Consider the following 13,939-nt stretch of genomic DNA (forward strand, 5'->3'; position numbering starts at 1 on the left):
GCCATCACTCATCAAAAATACAGCCACTATACCTCTAGCTAGCAGACAGGTTGAGATCCAAATTGCACAGGAACAATTTGTGCATTAAATCTGTTGAGCTGTTTTGAAACGTTGAATTTGTAATTACCTGCCACTTATTAAAAGTTATTCCTTTTATGCTCACTCCTCTTCTGTACCACAAACACAACTTTATTGACAGGGATGGGACGGAAAAAAGGACGTGTGCAGACGGGATCATGTGGTGAACCCGTGTGTGGCATCAGAATCATCCAGAAAGACTGCAGAGCATGAAAACTGAACTGTTTGACAGTGTTTTATATTAAACTTCCTATCAGATATAATTACTCAATAACTGAAGGTGCCACCGTTCCGGACCACTTTAACCCCAGATCAGAGGGTAAATTAGACACATCTGACACTACATTTGATCGTTCGCTCGTTAATTAGTGCACTTGCACAGAACTTAATGACAAGGAAACATCAGTCACTAATGAGTCATTGTCTCTGATTATTATTCAAATGGATGAAGTCACAGTCTGCTGTAAAATGGATGTTCAGGATGTCTTTCATGAGCAGAGGCTCAACACAATATTCCTGCAGTTGGAAATGGAGTGTAACTCCCACAGCATCTGTCGTGACTGACCAGAGAACTTGTCTCTAATCCCCTCTATCTGTCCCTCTTATTTAAAACCAGTGTCGAGCAGATGAGCCAAGAAAACTGTGGTGTCTGTATCCGCGAAGAGTTTTTGTATGTTTGTTTAATATGTTATAATGCTGGTCTTCTGGTGCCCAAGGCAAGACTTGGGTTTATGATCTAATCATAGCATCACAGTGTGACGACAAGGCTTAGACCATGATTGATCCTGACATCTCCTGGTCAAGAACGGAAAGCTCAATTCTCTCTCGCCGCAGGGATCGCGACAAATTCTGAGCTGTTGGATGACAGATATAGGCATCACTGCCCATGTGTTAGTAGGAGTGAAAAATCACTACGCTGGAGGCCTCTATTGTACGTCTATTAAATATAGCTTGTAAGTATTTAAATACGTCCTGTCTGCGCACACCTGATCAGATTCCTTCTGTCACCAAAATAGCACAGTACTTGATTGACTTTTCCACTTGTCTGACTAGGTAGGAAACAGACGCACAAATCCTACTAATCCTTGACAACCAAATTACACTGAGGCTCCTGATCGGTATACTGACACCCGCTGCTATATCTCTCACCCCACTTGGGTGTCTTCAAGACCACACTGAGTGACTGGACAAAAACAGAGGGAGTGCTTTTTCGATAGGTATGCCACTTCGATGAAACATAAATTGTGTCAAATGTGAGAACTTTCCATTGATGGTGTTATAGTTGTTCTGAGATGCACACATAAATAAAATGTTTTTATTGCAGTCAAGTAAATGGTGACTTAAAGCCGCCATGATGTGTGGCGGTACATGCTGGTAATGGCCAAAAGTTGCACTAGTTAGAGCTTGAAGGTACAATTTCTTTTTTGCTGAGCATCAAAGTAAAATGTAAGAGACTATGTAGTCACTCAAAACTGTTCATTAATAGCACTTTCAATGACAGTAGTCTTTTCAAAAGGATATAAGGGAAGTTTTGCTTCATTCATAATGTCACTGTTTGACCTCCTTGTGTCAAACATCTATTTCTGTTGAGTGAGCATTAGTTGTAGACGTGTGCTATTTGTGGAAACACATAACAAGTTGTCTAGTCTGAGCATCTTGTCCATTTGACAGAGGAATTGTCGCTATAGTGTGAAAACAGTACCTACTGCAAAGCTGAGGCTTAATGCTTGTCTCAGCTTTCTGCTTTCCCCCATCAGATCGCTTTTATTCAATCACATAGGCTGAGACTTAGAGGCAGATGGAGTCTTTTACTTTTGTATACCCAAGGGTGATAAGGCCATTTAGGGTTACTGAGGTCACAACTAGGCAACTTTTCTTATTCTTCAATCTCGGGGGTAAATTGCCTGCCACTGGGCCGATAGTGTATCTCCTCATCCGAGTCCTCCGGCCGGGGTTCGAAGCAGCTGTCAAACTTACGCCTGAGACGTTTCTTGAGCTGGAAGGTGCGCACCGTGTTGGAAAAGTTGTATTCCTGCTCCTTCAGTTTGGCATAGTAGTCGGAGAACTTGTTGAACAGAATGGAGATGGGCATGCCGTTAAGGATGATGCCAAAGGAGATACAGCTGAATGCCACACAGCGGCCGAGGTAGGAGATGGGGACAACATCTCCATAGCCCACAGTAGAGATGCTGACCTATAGGAAAAAAGGAATAGCGTCAGCTTCCATAAAATTACTCAAAGCCAGTGCTCTCTCGTGTAGATTTAAGTAGGGATCAAGAGAAGAGCAGAAGAAGTTTTCAGTTTAATCCTCACAGTACCTGCCTTTCACCTGGCCTCATGCACTTTGTATCCATTACTTTCTGTGAATCGAGTAATTAAAATGCTTTTTTTATATTTCTTGAATGCAATCACTTTGTCTGGCTACAAATGAGACGCATTACGCAGCATTAGAGGGAATTAGACACATATAAATTCACAGCTGCCACCAGATAAATGAAAACCATGTCCTCAGATGATACTGAAAGACACACAGAGTACCAGGCTGGTGACACAGTGTGACCCATGTGAACCTTCCTAGAAATGGTGTGATATTCATACCTCTAAATATTGATCATTTATATATGAAGCTTGAAAGTAAATTTGCATAAGTTACTGTTTAACCATATGACAGCTTGGCGGCCATCAGTAGCCACTCTCCACATCTGTATAGGCTAGATAATTTATATCAAGTTTATGTGACCCTGGAGTTACTCCACATCTTTCTCTTCGTTTCACATATAGTACCAATTATGGAAGATACTTTGGGGTAAGAATTACACAAAGGCAAATCCTACATTTATTATAGTTAGTAGGTTTTTCTGCAAGAGAGACGATTTCAGAATATTATTTAGCCAACCATTAATTCACTAAAGAAGACTGTGTTTGAGCTCTTGAATATAATCAGTGTTTACTGCATTTTAAAGGCATAAAAATAGCACGGAACATGATCTGTACTGTGAATCTGCCTTGGTCTGACTAAGCAGGCAGCACAAATCCAGATAGACCTAATCCCTGACACCCGAAATGCACTGCACTGCTTGATCATACTGACACACCCCAACTGAGCTTCCCTTCAGCGCTGTCAAGAGAAAGAGCTTACCAAAGCTTCATAACTGAGTTAATTGATCCGGAAGAAGCTGAGTGGCAGCCGGTGAGAGCTGGCTACACGCTCTAAATGCTGTAAAACATTAATTGCCCCATTCATAATGAAAAGATGTGGAGCAACTGTGGTGTTATAAGTAGGGTTACATCATCAGTGTGGCTGGACCTAAAAATTGGACTTGAAAATATTTTCAAAAATAATTTACAATATCATCACAGCTGCCATTAAAAAGAAGAAATAATTCCCAGAGTGTTAAAACTTTTATAGAAATCACTAAAAGCCACAAAAAAAACCCAAATCTGATGTTTTAGTTATACTGCATTTGTAACAAGCATCCCAAACATATTAGAGCCATAGAACTTTACTGGACGTAGAGCTTGTCCCGTACTCACCGCAGCCCACCACCAGGCATCTGGTATGCTGCTGAACGGTGTCCCGGGCTGATCCACCTCCACAGAATGCATCAGAGCAGAGAAGGTGAAGATGCCCATGGTGATGAACAGAAACAGACAGCACACCTGCAGCACGACAGAACAGAGCACGTCAATGACAGCGCTTGTTTATATGAAACTATGTCATAAAGCAGATACTATTTTAGGGGCTTGCATCCAGTAATATGACAGTTTGAGATGTTACTATAAAGCCTTCCTGACATTTCTGCACTCGGCTGTGCAAGCTTTGTTCAATTAATGGGTTTTAAACACATCATATGCAATGAAACCGTTCTGTCTTTTGTTAATTAAATGAATAAATGTGATATTATGTTACATTAGTGAAGTTTAGAGCTGCTGGTAGGTGGATTTTGTTCTTTATCATAAGCTAATCATCTAGTGTCACTCTCTTCAAGAAATAAAATATGCAAATTTAGATCGATTGTGATATCCTATTGTAAAACTATCATAACCTTCTTCTCTTCTTATCTTATCTTATCTTATCTACTTCTCCTAGTGGTGACTTTCACATAAAACTACCTCCTGTTCCTCTTATGTCTCTTTGCCTTGCAGGTTGCCATGTTATTCAAAGGCCTTCAAATGTTACCAGCATTTGTGTTTATTGATTATTCCCTTCATACCTGCTCAGAGCACTGGCGGATGGTGAAGCCGAAAGCCCTCATGCCGGTGGAGTGACGGGCAAGCTTCAAGATACGGAAGATGCGCATGAGCTTGACCACTTTGAGCACCTTGCTGACTTTGCTGACTCTTGACATGGCCTTCAAATCCTCCTGAGCACTGATGTCTTCAGCGTCTAATACAAAAGTCTCAAAAATGATCTGGAGGAAGTAGGGCATGACGGCTACCAAATCGACAAAGTTGAGGGCGCTCTTCACAAAATGCTTGATGTTTGATGTGGTGAGTAGTCGCAGAAAGTACTCCAACGTGAAGAAAAGGATAGAACTAACCTCCACCCACTCCATGTAGGTTTTGCCTGCAAGTTTGTACTGCCTAAGTTCTTTGACTGTATTCAGAGTCATGGCAACGATAGAGATAAGCACAAAGAGACTGGAAAACACTGCAAAGGCTTTGGCTGACAGTGAGGAGTAAGGATTCTCCATCAAGTCCCAAAGGGCTTTACGAAAGTTTCCAAGAAACATGGTCTTGTAGCCCTCGTCATCATGGTGAGGTTTAATCTCATCTATGAGCTCCTGGTTAACCTTCAGGTGTTCTCTGATGTCGTCCAATTTCTCCTCAAACAGAATGCGGCAGCACCTGAGAAAGACAGACAAATGCTTTACCATAGCTACATTTTAAATATCCACAGACAAAGCCACAATAGATACACTGCATATCAAATATCTACAGCACACCTTGGAGTATCCTTCAGTTTGAGCCCCCAGAATGAGATCTCTTCCTCAAAGTTGACAGGACACAAGCCATCCATCACCCACAGAACATTACTGCAGTAAAAGTGAAATATGTAATGGAAAAACATGGGGTCCCTGTCAAAGAAGAACTCGTTGTTCTGAAAATCATAATCGTCACAGAGCGTCAGACGCTTAACTGGATCATTGCACAGAGCAAGGACTCCGATCCTGGTCTTTGGGTATCGGAGGACCAAGTGTTTAGGGATGTGAAACACCTTTCCGCCCACATTTAGGTTGACAATGTTTGATTGCCAGGGGTTTGGTGCATCCTTCTTCTCATCTTTTTTCACCTCTTTTCTGGCACCAGGAGCGTCAAGGTTGTCCATTGATGTCCACGGTTTTACTGAGCTGTCCTGTGAAAAGGGGAATTCACTCTCCTCTTCTTCGATGCTTTGCGTGAAACTCAAGTCGCGTTTTACGGATGCAAAAAGACTGGAGCGACGTTTTTTTAGAATTTTCCACTTCTCCATTGCGACAGCTGCTCAGAAGACCAATCACTGGAAAATGTTTTATGCCAAGTTTGAATCAAATCACAGGAGAAAAATGATAATATGTTTTTTCTTTAAATCTACAATATCAAGCAAAAATATCACCATGGTAAAAAAGAAAAAAAAATCCTCCAGGTTGAAATAAAGACAAAGAAAGAGCTGTGGTACTTTTGAGTCACTGTGCAAGAAGATCAACTGCATGAGTTAGGGCTTCAGCCTCTTCACTGATTCTCTAATCCTATTGCTGTTCTTTCTGTCCCAGCGCAAGTTAAAAATACTGTTCACAAGGATTAGTGTTGTGATTTAAGGCTTTGACTTCTGAGAGAGGAAGAAAAGCAGAGAGGGTGGTGTCACGACAGTATGGCATGGCTAACAAGGCTACAGAGAGCTTTTACACAGGATATTCAGGTAGATTACGCAAATTATCAGCTATGGCCTTTTTGACCTATTGCTGAACTAGTTAAACAAGCCTGATTTTAGAATTAAAGTCAAAATACATTAAAATTAATAATGACTGATAAAAATTGTCTTTGTTTTCTGTATATTCTGCACAGACCCTTATCACTGTTTATCACTGATATGTTTCTCTTTACAATAACTCACTGGTATAATTGACAAAGTATTCATTTCAATATTAAGTCAAGCCAACTAAAAACAAAATATTGATTATATAACAGTGAATTTATTTAATAATGTACTGAATCAGTAACCTTTTTGATACTGACTTTGGATAAATAGGCTGTGTTTTTTGACTGATATCACAAGCATTTGTAGTCACTCCAATAATTCAGTATTTGAATTGTCTGTATGTACGCACAAAAAAAGAGATACAGTTACACAGAGACAAATTCCTTTCTCTGTTTCTGCACATTAAAATAGTTTTGGAAACTCTGTGAATAATGGTTTGGCCCAGGTTTCCACCATGGGTGCTTCGAATGGTATTTCCCAATCTACCGGAAAAGAAGGTAACTACGAATGTCTAATAGTTTTTATTAAAGTTCGTTATTGTTGTTATTACTCGTAAGTTTAGATTCTGTTACTTGTAATTTGATTAAAAAATAATTTAAAATTTAAAATTTTAATAAACTAAAAGATTACAGTTGCCATATATGCCATCCGAGCACCACGTGACTTCCTTTCCGGTCTAACCTGACAACATGGACGCCAGCCGCGTGCAGCCCATCAAGCTTGCAAGAGTAAGAAAATCTATAAAACGCTGAAAATTATCGTATCAAAGCGATTAAATGCCCACAACAATAAGTATTGTTTCAAATGGGCTCAAAATTGTTAGGCTAAATCCACTTTTTGTGTCGTAGTTAGCAAACGTCTCTTCGGCTCTCGTGCTTCTATCATGGAGGCCTGTCAATGCTACAGTCTCTGCTAGCTGCCGCAGTACTTATGCTCACTTTTCTTTATTCTCTGTGTTCGTTAAAAAATTATATATATGTATTATATTGAATTTAGAGATTTGATGTTCATGTTGCTCGTGTTTTCATTTTCAGGTCACCAAGGTTCTCGGGAGAACCGGTTCCCAGGGACAATGTACACAGGTATGCTAGTTTGGCTAACACCTCAAATTTTATCCGGCACAAACCAGTATCTGCGATTAATATTTACTTTTTATATGTGTAAGCTTACTTTGAGTTATTGCCAAGGATATACACAATCTAGGGCTGTAAATTCATGTGAAATTAAAAACTAGATTTCTAAACAAAGGAAAAAATAACAAACGATATTTTGTACCTCTTAAAAAGGGCTAGGATGAAAAATGCAAGTTTCGTGTTGTCTTAGATAATTTGTTTACACATTAAGTATGAGGTATTGAGACAGCTGTTTGAAGTTTGGACATTGATTTAGCTGTAAGTCAGGGGTTTTGTTTCTTTAAAAACAAAACAAAAACTTGATCTGAGCTTAACTTTTTGCTCCTGATAAATATCCTCCATAGTATTGTAACTGAAGTCACTAACGTTGAAACTGGGCAGATTCGCTCTACCAACTAACTGAAACTAAGCTGAATTATTATCAGAAGTTTAAGATGAAAAACTGATTAAGCTACAAAATATGACTCCTCTGATTTCTTTTACCACAAAGGAGGCAGGTTATTTTGGGAGGGACAAAGTTTTAACCTGGATTTTAACTACTAATGACATACTCGAGCAAGCCATTGATCCTAACTGGAAACCACGTTTAATAGAGAAACCAGATGTATCTTTAAAATGTATCAATGCTTTTTTTTTTTTTTTCTTGCCATCACCAGTGTGTGAATGGCAAGCTACATTGTGGCTACAATGTAGCTTGCCTTAGGGCATAGGTATCAAACTCTGGCCCGCGGGCCAAGCCATACCAAATTATTATTAGAGCTGGCCTACTGGTATTATACAGCTAATATATATATATTGTTTAGTATTAAGCTTTTCTTGTTCCATATTCAGTTTTTCAGCAAAACTTGTTTGAGTCCATAAGAAAAGATTCATTCTTAAATCTGGAGGAAGATTTTTTTTTTTTTTTTCAATAAATATTAATGTTAGCCCGCGACCTTGTTCCAGTTTTGAATTTTGGCCCACTGTGTATTTGAGTTTGACACCCCTGCCTTAGGGGGACTAAGTCCTTAGGGACTAAGTAAAGCGCTATACAGATGCAGGCCATTTAACTCAGTTGTCATTTAGTGTGCTGTTTGGTGTACTGGTTACTTGGGCTAATGATGACAATTTATGTTACATTCATAGCTACACCCAACTTAAGCCCCTTTTTTCTTAGTACCTACTCAGATTGACTTTCAGTGGTTTTCGGGGTTTTCCATTAGGTCATACTACATGCTACCTGCTAACGGGGTTACAAAGCGATCTGAGCAGGTAGGTCCTAAAATGTTGCATCACCAGACTGCATGCCACCGATTCGCTGGTCAGTGTCGGGATGAGAGCGTTACCAAGTCAATCTGTGTAGGTACTAATGGGAAAAGGGTCTATAGTTAAGTTAACATACATGTGTTTATACTTCCATTCTTCAAACTGCTGTAACACTGTGCTGCCCACTAACTGAGTACTTTATTACTAAAATGTGTGTTCACTTGATTGTTGGGTGTTCACTTGATCGCTTTTACAGCATTGCAGAGTGAGATCCTCAGATACTGTTTTCTGACAGTGAAACAGCAGGGAACAGAGTCGGGGTCCCAAAGATTAAGCAGATTATAAAAAATAACGTTTGAAAAAAATGCCATCCGAATAATTTTTTAGATATTGTGCTATATCACCCCACAGTTACTCCTTGTTGAAATTGATTATCATGACCATTGGTTTATTTTCCATGTTAAGTGGATAATTTAAACAGCTGAAAATTTTCCAAATAAATATATATTTTGAATTACAACTGCTTTGCTCCTTTGCCACAGAAAGGAATGCATAACAAAAACAAAATGAGGAAAAATCCATATAGGCTGTCTGTAAACATTTGAACAAAACCCTCTTTAAGTGGTACATCATTAATTTAAACAGAAAAATGTGTCTGCTGTAGAGTCATTTTAATGTTTAAGTTTTGGGCACTCCCGTTTCCCACCAGGTCCGTGTCGAGTTCATGGACGACAGCAACCGCTCAATTATCAGGAACGTGAAGGGCCCAGTCAGAGAGGGAGATGTGCTGACACTCCTGGAGTCTGAAAGAGAAGCCAGGAGGCTGCGATAGGTGAGACGATATAACCTCAGGTGATCAGTGTTTTGAGTCATTAAACTGTCAGCATTGGTGAAGCCCACAGTGAGAGTGCTGATGGATAATATGCATTTGACCTTAGATACTTTGATGATGCTGAACGTTACTGTTATTAAAAACTTAGTGAACCAAGAACAGTTTATGATAATAAAACACTGCGGGGGAGGTGATGACAATGTTTGCCGTTGTATTATAGTTAACAAGAAGTAAAAAATATTCCCATAGTACTAACATGCACTATGGGAATATTTATATTCCTTATATAACCTTATAAGGTTAGAAAAAAACATTAAAAATGGCTTGCAGTAAATCATATTGCGGTTCGATCTGTTTTTGGCTTTGAAATGTCCATAACGAGTCTTAAACTCAACCTAATGTTCTAAGTTCTCAATTCAAATATCTGCGGTATTAGATCATAATTGCATCTTGGCCACTGGTCAGAAGCTCTTATCTAGTTAAAGTGTAACAGAGCTGCACAAAGGTTGCCTGTTTTCAGTGTGTAGGGAATATGTCCCATGGTGGTCAGGGGTTGATGTTTGAATTCTTCCTTCAGTCCTCCCGATAGGCTGCTCATGTCTAATGCTGCTCAATTCAGAGCGTATCAGTGTTCCAAATTTGGGAATGTATAAGACTTAAACACAGGCTTAAACCTTTCTCACTTGCTCTGTCTTCACAGTGCCCGCTGAAGCTGCCAATCCAACACTGTGGAGCATCAACTACAGCAGGATGCAGTCTTTTTCAGTGGACTACCCGCCACTTGTTCAGATGTTTTGAAATAAATTTGAGTTGAAAATTATCCTTGAAGTCTTCTTTCTTTTATACTAAGTGATTTTTTTAATTCAATAAACTGGAACATTAGCCTGCCATGATAAACTTGCATGAGACAAGTAATAGCTCATTATTGATGCATTAATAGTAGGTGAGGGGTGGCTGTCAAATTCTTGTACGCTGAATGTGAATTAAGGTAAATAATCCAATACTTCTATACATTTAGTTACTCTGAAGTGTCAACTTCTCAAGTCTATCATTCCATTACAGTTCAAAAGTATTAAAATAGACTAGTTTTAAACTACTCTTTCAGAGTAAATGGATGTTAGTTCTTTCAACTGTTTCCTTTAGAGGTCATTAAATGGAAAAATCTACCACAATCTCACCCTGTCCCTAACATCCGCGTCTGTCATACAAACTCCCTGCATGTCCTTTATCATGCCCATGAACATCAATTGTCAAGTATATCTACCTTCACTCCTGTGTACGTGTCCAAACCATCTCGCCTCTTGACCTCCAGCTCCTGTAAATAATTCTATAATTACTTTTTCCCAGACACAGATAAGTAGATTTATTTTTAAATAGCAAACATTACAAGGCTAATATAGCTGTTTTCTGTTGCACTGTTGTGTATGAAAATTAAGGAATTTCCACAAATTTAGCGGGCACGCCATTATTTCACCTTGTGCAGTTTACGTTCCGTCCAGCAGGGGGCAGTGTCTGAGTTTTAAAAGCTAACGGAATTGACCTCCATTTCAGGTACAACACAATCGACTGCATGTAAGCAAGTGAAGACTATTTACAGGCCAAGCTCTCTCCTTTAAACTAACTTAAACATTCATGCCACCGTTCATTTCCAGCAGTGTTGTTTCTCCATCATAAACTAATAATAATGGGACAAGCTGAAAAACATCTGCACAACACAATTTGTATCATTAAAAATCATTAGAATTTGTTTATTTTCCACCAAAAATCATATTTATCCACATTAGTTTTATTTTATATTTATAACTGCAACTGCTCCCCACTTTGAGCACCACTCCAAAGCCGTGTAGCTTGTATAGCTAATGAACAAAGTACAGACAGATTCAAATTGTTCAAAACATATGTGACCCGTTTTCTCAAATTATTTAAGATAAAAGCTGAGGATGTACTAGTTCACACAGCTATAGTAATGCTTTCCCCTCCAGATCTACTTGCTGTTCTGCAGCATTAGAAGTGAAATCTGGTCATCATGAATGCTGGTGATCCAGGTTTAGCGTGGCTATGTTTAAATGTTGAGGTCTAAAGAACTTTAAGGTCAGTTACCTCTGAACTAACGATGTGTAAATGTCAGGAAATACATCAGAGGAATACTGAGCAGTCTGTAAATTAATACTCTGCAAAGGTATCTGGCTAAATTCCAGCTTGGGGTTCCTGAAGGATCTCTGCGGTTGTTTAAACAGGAAAGGAGGTCAGTTTGAGTTATGTACACTGTAGGTTTAATGATCTCCTATTTTACCTTGGCCTGTTTTACAGACAGGTTGTGTGCAAAGCTGAGTTCAACTTAAACACTTGGGTGCCTTTTTCAGACATACAGTGCAGTGAAAAAGTATTTACCCCCTTCATGATTTCATAGTTTTATGCACATTCGTCACACTGACATGTTTGTGCCAACCGTAGCAGCAAGAACTGCAATCAAGCACTTCTTTTAACTGACAATGGGTCTTTCATATCCCATGTGGAGGAATTTTGGCCCACTATTCTTTCCAGAAATAATTAAATCAGACACACTGAAGAGTTTTTGAGCATGAACGATCTGTTTAAGGTCAGGCCAAAGCATCTTAATCTTTGATTTAAGTTCAGACTTTTACTAGGCCACACCGAAACCTTCATTTTGGTTTTTAGCCATTCAGAGGTGGACTTGCTGGTGTGTTTCTGATCATTGTTCTGTGGTAGCCTATAATCCAGGCATACTTGAGTTTCAGGGCATGAACAGATGGTCGGACATCCTCCTTCAGGATTTTCTAGTAGGGAACAGAATTCATGGTTCCATCAGTTAAGGCAAATTGTCCAAGTGAAGCAGCAAAGCAGTCCCAGCCCATCACATCCTCACCACCATGTTCGACTGCTGGTATGATGTGCTTCATGAAATGCTGTGTTACTTTTATGCAGATATAACAGAATTCAAACTTTCCAAAAAGTTCAGCTTTTGTGTTGTCAGTCGACAAATATTTTCCCAAAAGCCTCTGGGATCATCAAGATGTGAGACGAGCCTTTGTGGGGGGGCGTTTGGTCAGCAGTGGTTTTATCCTTGAACTCTCCTATGGGTGCCACTTTTGCCCAGTCTCTCTTTCTTATTGTTGAATCATAAACTCTGACCTTAACTGTGGCAAATAGGCCTGCATGTCTTCAGATTACATTCTGGGTTCTTTTCTGACATCCTGGATGAGTTATCAATATGTTCTTGGAGTAATTTCAGCTTCCTCCAGTTGTGAATAATAGGTCTGACTGTGCTTCAGTGATGTCCTAACACCTTAGAAATTACTTTGTAACCCCTTTCCATTCTGAGAGATGTCAGCGACTTTATTTCTCAGCTGTTTCTTTAGATCGAGGCACAATGTGTTGCTTTTTTGAGATCTTTTAGTGCTTCACTTCGTCAGATACCTTCTCTTTAAGTAGTTTCTAGATTAAGCAGGTTTGTCAGTAATCAGGCTTGAGTGTGGCTAGTGAAACTGAACGGTTTGAGTTCTAAAACGATTGAGACAATATCTGTGACTTCTACAAGAAAGGATCAGCGTGTAGTATATGCGGAACCAGAGAGGAAATTTGACACCAAGCCACAAATTAATACCTGGAATCTATTCAGCTGCCAGGGTAAAGGGAGAGCGTGCTGGCACTTGACGGCTTTTCCAGGAGAACCTGAAGGAGACAAAATAACACGGTGAGAGAGGTGAGGGACAGAGGAGAGAAGAGACAAACTGCTTTGTCTCTTTTCAACCTTCAGACATGAATCCTGATAAACCCCATTTATCCTAAAGTGGTTATTTACCCAAATGAGCTTTACCTGCAAATCAGAAAACACACTCCAGCTTGTAGCTGACTGTTACTCACAAACGCTTCAAAATCAGCGTTCTCTGGAACAACAGACGTAGTCCATAAGGAAGAGGAGAGAGTCCTACTCTGTTTATGTTTTCAGTCTTCGGCAGCTCCATGCACGAAAACAACTTGCTGTCACCTTGGCCCCTACGTCACTGTCATTCTGCCCCTCTCCAACCCTCTGCGTCAACAACCCTTCAAGAACTTCAGTTGGCATGTGTTTACCACCTCTTCCTTATCGCTCCCGTATCTCCCACCGGTCCTTGTTTCCACTCTTTTTTTGAAGCAGAAATACAGCAGGTTAGAAGAAAATCCATCCCACGGTCTCTACTTGTTTGCCTGCATGCCACCAAGGTCTAACCCAGCCAGGAGAAAACATCAGCAGTCTGAGACAACAAGTCTGTTTGTCTCAGATCTTTAACACGGTTCCAGAGAAACCAGGAAGAAATCAAGGACATTGTGACTTGTAGAAGTGCAGCTACTGTAGCGCTGTTGGTGTGCTTTGGAGTTGGTGGCGAGGACAACAGAGCTGAAAGGTGTGTGTGTGTGGATCTGCAGACGACCTAAACCAAAACTCCCAATGAATAATAATGTTGCTAAATGTATCAGTAAGTATAAAAAGGGTTTAACAGTGCATCTTCTACAACACGAAAGTACAGTGTTTCCTATTCTGCTTGATCAAAATACAACTTTAGTATCATCAAAAAGTATCAAACTAAAGGTAAAAATGTTTATAGTCATATAGTTCATTATTAAATTGTTTGTACTTAGTTATATAGCCATCAATAAAGCAAATGCTATTGTGGCTTCTTTTAAAGCATC

The 13,939-nt window shown here is 39.6% G+C and overlaps 2 protein-coding genes across 2 annotated transcripts; one reads left to right on the forward strand and one right to left on the reverse strand.

Annotated features, from left to right (window-relative positions):
- Nucleotides 1-1,954: 1,954 nt before the first annotated feature.
- LOC308383382 (potassium voltage-gated channel subfamily V member 2) lies at nucleotides 1,955-5,551 on the reverse strand (the record flags this gene model as incomplete). Its single annotated transcript, XM_080861307.1, has 4 exons — nucleotides 1,955-2,272; nucleotides 3,613-3,738; nucleotides 4,293-4,926; nucleotides 5,025-5,551. The coding sequence occupies 4 exons, from the start codon at nucleotides 5,549-5,551 to the stop codon at nucleotides 1,955-1,957; spliced, it is 1,605 nt and encodes a 534-aa protein (XP_080717433.1).
- Nucleotides 5,552-6,654: 1,103 nt separating this feature from the next.
- Nucleotides 6,655-10,067, forward strand: rps28 (ribosomal protein S28). The gene is made up of 4 exons (XM_080907729.1): nucleotides 6,655-6,765; nucleotides 7,072-7,119; nucleotides 9,125-9,247; nucleotides 9,948-10,067. Exons 1-3 carry the CDS (start codon nucleotides 6,727-6,729, stop codon nucleotides 9,245-9,247), a joined length of 210 nt encoding a protein of 69 aa, XP_080763855.1. The 5' UTR covers nucleotides 6,655-6,726; the 3' UTR covers nucleotides 9,948-10,067.
- Nucleotides 10,068-13,939: the final 3,872 nt, after the last annotated feature.

This window comes from Rhamphochromis sp. 'chilingali', assembly GCF_963969265.1.
Source record: "Rhamphochromis sp. 'chilingali' genome assembly, chromosome: 16".
Taxonomy (NCBI): Eukaryota; Metazoa; Chordata; class Actinopteri; order Cichliformes; family Cichlidae; genus Rhamphochromis; species Rhamphochromis sp. 'chilingali'.